Source organism: Drosophila ananassae, chromosome 2R (genome assembly GCF_017639315.1).
Source record: "Drosophila ananassae strain 14024-0371.13 chromosome 2R, ASM1763931v2, whole genome shotgun sequence".
Classification (NCBI taxonomy): domain Eukaryota; kingdom Metazoa; phylum Arthropoda; class Insecta; order Diptera; family Drosophilidae; genus Drosophila; species Drosophila ananassae.
This window is the reverse complement of record NC_057928.1, coordinates 21497939-21504447: the sequence shown is the minus strand read 5'-3', so window position 1 is coordinate 21504447 and position 6509 is coordinate 21497939. Positions and strand designations below refer to the sequence as shown.

General features: G+C 40.3%; 2 protein-coding genes across 3 annotated transcripts; both read left to right on the top strand.

Annotated features, from left to right (window-relative positions):
• The first annotated feature begins 319 nt into the window (after positions 1 to 319).
• On the top strand, positions 320 to 1973 carry LOC6507881 (CAAX prenyl protease 1 homolog). The gene is made up of 2 exons (XM_001956482.4): positions 320 to 663; positions 726 to 1973. Exons 1-2 carry the CDS (start codon positions 322 to 324, stop codon positions 1914 to 1916), a joined length of 1533 nt encoding a protein of 510 aa, XP_001956518.2. The 5' UTR covers positions 320 to 321; the 3' UTR covers positions 1917 to 1973.
• Positions 1974 to 4744: 2771 nt separating this feature from the next.
• On the top strand, positions 4745 to 5733 carry LOC26514635. Of its 2 annotated transcripts, none has more exons than XM_044715071.1 (3): positions 4745 to 4880; positions 4955 to 5222; positions 5275 to 5733. In XM_044715071.1, the coding sequence occupies exons 1-3, from the start codon at positions 4798 to 4800 to the stop codon at positions 5296 to 5298; spliced, it is 375 nt and encodes a 124-aa protein (XP_044571006.1). In that variant the 5' UTR covers positions 4745 to 4797; the 3' UTR covers positions 5299 to 5733. The 2 variants fall into 2 exon arrangements, with proteins under 2 accessions (XP_044571006.1, XP_014765648.1); XM_014910162.3 differs by having other exon boundaries at positions 4746 to 4880; positions 5299 to 5733.
• The last annotated feature ends 776 nt before the right edge of the window (positions 5734 to 6509 follow it).

The following is a 6509-nucleotide window of genomic DNA, read 5'->3' as shown; positions in this document are numbered from 1 at the left end:
GAGGGTTAAGTAATGGCGTTGAACCGAAACCATCAAAGCAACCAGCTTGGCAACAAAATTCCCCATAGAATCCCGCCAAGCCCTCGTCTCATTATTGATATGCCAAGCGAAAGGATGCTCAAATCCTTGAAAGAAACTACAAACAACCATTACATCCAAGTACCAAGTACCCCCCCGCTGAACAAGTACATGTCCTGGGTACATATTTGTAATTTCTTTGGCGCCATTATAATCCTTGGCTTGTACTACTCACAAAAATAATCCTTATTGCTTTGAAAATATGCGTGGATTGGTTTTAAAGACCTAAGATTAAAATAAGAAATGCCCAGTAATTCCCAGTTACCTTATATATTGTTCTCATTTGAGAAAAATTATTTATTCCCTTATACACTAAACACAAGAATTGGTAGAATGCCACCTCTATACGAGGATCCCATTCAGGGTGTTGCCTTGAGGATCGTGGGCAATGGTATTGGCACCAAAATGTACCCAGAGAGTTGGAGTCTATCGGATCCGATCTTCCTGCGCCACGTTTTGGTGATGATAGTCGTCCTTTATACGGCATTTCATGTCATTCTCTGCTGTCGACAGTTGAGAGTTTGCAAAAGAGAAAAGAAGCCACCGCCCGAAATGGAAGACGTTATGTCGCCCGAAGCATTTCAGGTGGGACTTAAGATCTGGATAGGTCTATAGGACTATTGGCTTTAAATGTATTCTAATTCCAGCAATCGAAGGACAGAGAAATGCATTCAGTTTGGCTTCAGATGAGCAGCTATTTGTTTGATGCCTTTTTCAGTATCCTGGATCTGTACTACGGCATCCTGGCCGAAATCTGGTATGTATGTGTGTCCTGGTATAGCCACGCCGATATGGTCTGGCTGAATATGGCCTTTATGTCCATTTTTACCGTCTATATGGTGGTGCGACTGCTGCCGCAGCTCTTCTACGAAAAGCTATCATTGGATCCCACCTATAATGTGGATCCGGAGAAAACGGCACCCTTGATGGGCCTCCTCTGCACCCTGGCCTTTGTGGCGGTTTTTCTCCAGCTGCTCGTTATTCCAGTGACCGTGATATTGGTGTACATTGAACAGCACACCCATTGGCTGTTTTCCTTGGTGGTGTGGTTCTTGCTGGTGCTATTTACTCTCCTTATGATGGGTCTGACGGGGATCTTTGGAGTGCCCTGCCTGGGACGAAGCTACAAATTGGAGCTGGAGATCATGGACGACGAACTGCTGACTACGCTGAAAGTATTTGGTTTTCCCCTGGACCGGGTCTATATGGTGCACACCTTTCATGTGGGCCGTCCCACAGCCTGGGTCATGGGCTTGTGGTGCTGCCTCCGACTGGACATTCACGACAATCTAATGTTCAACCGGGGCCTGGCCGTGGACGATCTGCCGTCCACCCAAGTGGGCTCCGGACTTAAGGAAGTGGAGATGGCGGCTTTTGTGGCCCACCAGCTGGCCCACTGGAAGAAGCGGCATGTGCCCAAGGCCATCGCCATAATCCTCGTGACCCTCTTGGTTTACTTCTTCATATTCGGTTATGCCAGCTCAGTGCAGACACTCTACAAGGCGGCCGACTTTACGGATTTTTATCCCCAAATGATTGGCTATTGGCTGGTCTACAAATACCTCTTGCCGCCCGTACACCTGATTGCCACCTGGATAGTGTACTTCTTCCTGCGACACTTTGAATACCATGCAGATTCCTATACCTATCATATGGGCTATGGGAACCACTTGAAGGCGGCGCTCCTGAAGCTCTTCGCCGACTCATTCGTCTATCCCCACATAGACCACGCCTACCTCATGTGGCATCTGACCCGGCCGTCGAGCCTCCAGCGAATCTCAAACCTCGAGCAACTGGAGGACAGAAATCATCAAGTCTCAATGATATCATTAATATAAGTGTTTAATTATCTTAAATCTAAACCGGTCCTAAACTGGACAAAATAAAATGTAATAATAATGTTAAATTTTAGAAAATGTTCTTATTTGGCAAGCTTTTTGCTTATTTTCCATTATTAAAATATACCCTAGACTGGCAGAGTTGGTTATTCAACTATTTTAAACAGTCACAATCTTAAAGTTTTGGTAAAAAAAAAATAAAATAAAAAGAAAGCCAACCAACTACCACAAAACTGAGATTTGAACGAGTTGAGAGTTGCGAGTTGAGAACCCTGCCTGTCAGGGCGGAGATTTAAATTTAAGTCAACGAGCAGGACTGAGGGGAAAGTTTCCTTCTTTCTGGCCGAAACTTTTCCGCTGTGTTTTAATTAAAATTCGTTTCAAATAAGCCGCTGTCACACCGCTCTTACCAAACCCTCCCTCTGCCGCACTCTCGCTACTACCAATTTTTCCCATCGGGTGTTAAAAGCTAATTTCCATTCAGCTTGAGGGCTGTATAAACCACATCTGAGACTCTGAAATGTAATTAAATTCTACAAGTGACAAAAAAAACATCAATTTTTTTGAGTCTCCTTGCCTACTTATTTATTTAAAGCTAAAGCATTTGACTTTTTTGTAGCTCGGGGTTCTAAGTTCTATTAAAAATCTATTGGAAGCCGTCGATCTGAAGCAGGTGCATCGATTGCCGAATGTGATTAGGAATATTGTTTACGGCCATGTTCGCACAGGTTCCACCCATTTGCGGTCGGTTTCCGGTTTTATGCCATTTTTATGTGGGTTTACGCAGACTTTTCCACCTCACTGTAATGTGCGGTGGCTGCTTTTGAGCCTCTCTGGCGTTTCATTGTCTCGGTAATAAAAACTCGCGTGCTTAAATGTCGAATTTCCCGCTGATATCCCCCCTTTTTTTCCCACAATACTCAGTATAGGTATATCCATGCTGTAGACATTTCAACATTTTGGTTTTTTTTTTTACTTTTTATTGGTAAACACGGCTGGTGTCTATTTTTTAACGACCAACCGCTCGACTGAATTATATTTTATATTTTTGTTCAAATTTATTTTAAACGCCTTTCGACGACATTAAAATTAATGTTTCACCAGACACCACCTTTAGGAAATAAAATAATGAATTTTAAAATACTCTTTCACTAAGCAAGTACTTAAAATATTTTCTAAAATCTAAAATAATAAAGAAGAAAATTGATTTCAAAAAAATTTACTAAACATATTAGGTTCATTGTTGGAAATTTGTAAGCTCCTTGTTAGTGTATAGAAATTTATAAAAATTAAGTCTGAAAATAAAATAAAAGTGCCTGCAGCGATCGTAAATTTTTTTGGTGTTGAGGACTGGCAATTGAAATCGTTTACATCGCTGGAGTGTTGGGGTTGGGCGGTTCTGGGGGTCGGTAAGTCTCATTTATGACCAGAACGATAACAGAAAAAAAGTACGAGTCCTTTGCCGCATTTTTTTATTTTTTGCTCCCACATCCTTTCAACTCCCTGGCCCAGTCCTTTACATTCATTTTCCACTCTGTTGCCATTTTGGGACGCAACTTAATTAGCCAACGACTTTAAACGGATTGACGGATTGAAAGCGATGAACAGGGGGGGTGAGTGGTGGTTGGCGGATGGTGGGTGGTGGGTGGTGGTTGCCAGGGTGAAGGGGAAGTGGTTTGAAAAGAGTTTTCTCGCTAAATCAATTACACAATCAAACGTCTGGCAATTTGAGAGGCTGACGTGGTTTTCCCAGTGCAGTATGAACAAAATTTTGCTGAAATCTCTTAATATTCTGTTTTTTACTTAAAAAAAAATATATTAAAATTTATGGATAGAAATGCATTAATACTTATATATATACACTTATATATATATTAAGTTCCTAAAATATTTTCAAAATTTTGCCAGCAAACAAAGGAAATATCAAGTTACTTTAGAGTTCTCTCTTTTGTTCGATGCAACTGCGCATTTTCTCTCGTTTAGTTCGATGCAACAACAATATTAAGTTTAGAAACATTTTTTAACTGATAAGATGTAGAAATATTACTTGTTTTTAAGTTAATTTTTCTCTCTGTGTGGTTTTTACATGAAGATGAGCAAAAAATGAAACATGACAGTGATGGAGAATGTGTGTGTTTCGGGAAAGGGCGTCGGATAAATGCGTTCTTTTGCTATTCACTCTGAAAAAGTGCCCACCACCCACCACCCCACACTGCCACAGCATCCATCCCATCACTGCCCCACCGCCTGTGGCGCTCTCTAGCGGTGACAAACGAAGCCAACGCACATTCAACTTCCTTGACTGTCCTCCGAGTTGCCATCTCCCTTACCCTCTCCCATCCATCCTTTCCCCAGCTGCCATTCACTTTGATGTTTTACTTTTACTGCCTCTCAACACTGGGGCTTCTGGCCGGGCTCTATGATGATTTCTTTCCTGAAATTATATTTTAACTGCCAGTCAGTCTCAGATACAAAACACCGTCGCCCGCCCCCACCTTCTGCGATGTACATACTTATGTATGTATTTATGTATGTGTGTTTTCATAGACCCGGGCTCAACCACATGGGGGCAAGGCAAGTGCATCATGTTGCTGGGCCATAAAAAGTAATGACAGCAGAAATTCTTCTCTGTCTCGATAATGACGAAATGACAGGGCTGAAGGGAATGAGAAGGACTTTCCATATCCTTAATAGCGTTGCACAAAAAAATTAAATTTATAATTTAATTTGTTATATTAAATTATTAAGTAAATCTCCAAGTTGTGATTATTTAACTGAATGTAGAGCGAACACTGATTCGGTTGCAACATGTCGAATCGAGCCTGTAGAATTCTACGTTCTCCGGCCGGCAGTCAGTCTTCAGAGCTTCAAGGGGAGAATCATGCTTCAATTCTTCGGATGTTTGGTAATGTTTGCGGGTGCCTATTTTATCTGCTACTTCAATACAATACATATAAGTCATGGGTAAGAAAGAAGTTTCTAACGATATACACACGTTATACACACGTATAATAAATGTTATTTTATTTGTTTTCAAGAATATTCTGTGGATCGGAATGTGAAGATGTAGAAAATACACTGCGCGTACATTTGCCATCTTATTTTATTGTACGAAAGTTTTATTTACCGTGGATCTTTGTTTTCGCCACTATAATAGCATTGGTTGCAATAGTCCTCTTCATAAAGTACAATGTGAAAAAATTGTTCAAAAATTGTCTTGAGTTGCTTAGCGGTAATAGAAGGACACAGCATCTATTTTTAAACTATCTATTCATTGGAACTGCAATTTTTTTTTCATTACTTCAGGTAAGCTTTGTAACCTGAAATATGAATTAAAAAATTGCAAGCGGTATTTTAGTATCATAATAATATTATGTTCTAGCTACTCAAAAGCGACGCCTTTGAAGTGACCTTCGAAGGGCATACAATTTACTCCGGCCTAAGTACTAAAGAGATGCCAACAATTGTCGAATTGATTGAAATCATAGAAAAAGAAGGCCCGAAAATACAATTGTGGAATTTTTTAATCATTGCGCTGGCACCTCTATTTGTACAAATTCTAATCAACCAATTTCCGAAAGAGCACTATCCCAGGATCGATTTATCTGTCGAAGCTTTGCAGCAACTCCCACAGATTAAACGAAAGCAGTGTCGCTTTCGCCGTCGAGTTTCGCCTATTTTATACTAATATATTATTCTAAATCAGGTTATTATAAAAACTATGTAAATGTTAATTTTGTTTTCAATCAAATAAAGTCAAATTTGTAAGAGAAAATTGCAGCCGGCAGGCCGCCTGTTGCCCGAGCGATAAAAATAATAGAAAACTTCAATTTATTGGGAAACAACATGAACCGAAACTCTTCTTCAATCACAGAGTGCCTGAAATGGGGGTTCTGGGGAGCTACCAAATCATTTCCGCTACACTGGCTCATTCGACTCGCTGCTTCTTTCACTTTTTTAAATTGAATAACCACCGACTTTTGAACTCCCTATTGTAATTCTAGAAAATAAATTTAACAAAGGGTATTTTAAATCCTCTTTTGGAAAAGGTGAAAACTTTTCTGTTAATTTTATAATAAATCCTAGTGGATAGCACGCTTATTTAAAGGGAATACATATTTATGAAGAGTATGTCTTGAAGAGTGGACTGAGCTATGTACATACATATGTTTGTGAAAAACATCTGCCAACGGATGTGCTTGGCCATATCCGCATACCCCGGCCAAAGTCCGACTGAAGTGCGCAGATAAACCCTCGGCCATCCTGACCCGGCTTCCATGGATGTTAGGATGTACTTGCATCATATATTGCCGCAGGACGATCTGGGCTGACTATTCATGCGCTTCAAATTTTCAATACACTCAAATGATAATCGAGACAAGGCCGGAAAGTAGATAGGTGGGGATAAAAATGCTCAGCATGTTACATTTTTAAAGGATTGGCAAATACTCGTTTGTTTCGTAATCTTTGCGGCAGATTAAAAGAGGCTCATAAACAAATATCCAAGTGAATGAAGAAAAATAATCATGAAATAAGAGTAGCCAACAATGAAAACTTTTGTATGTCAATTAGAAGAGAAGCTCCTCTCCAGCA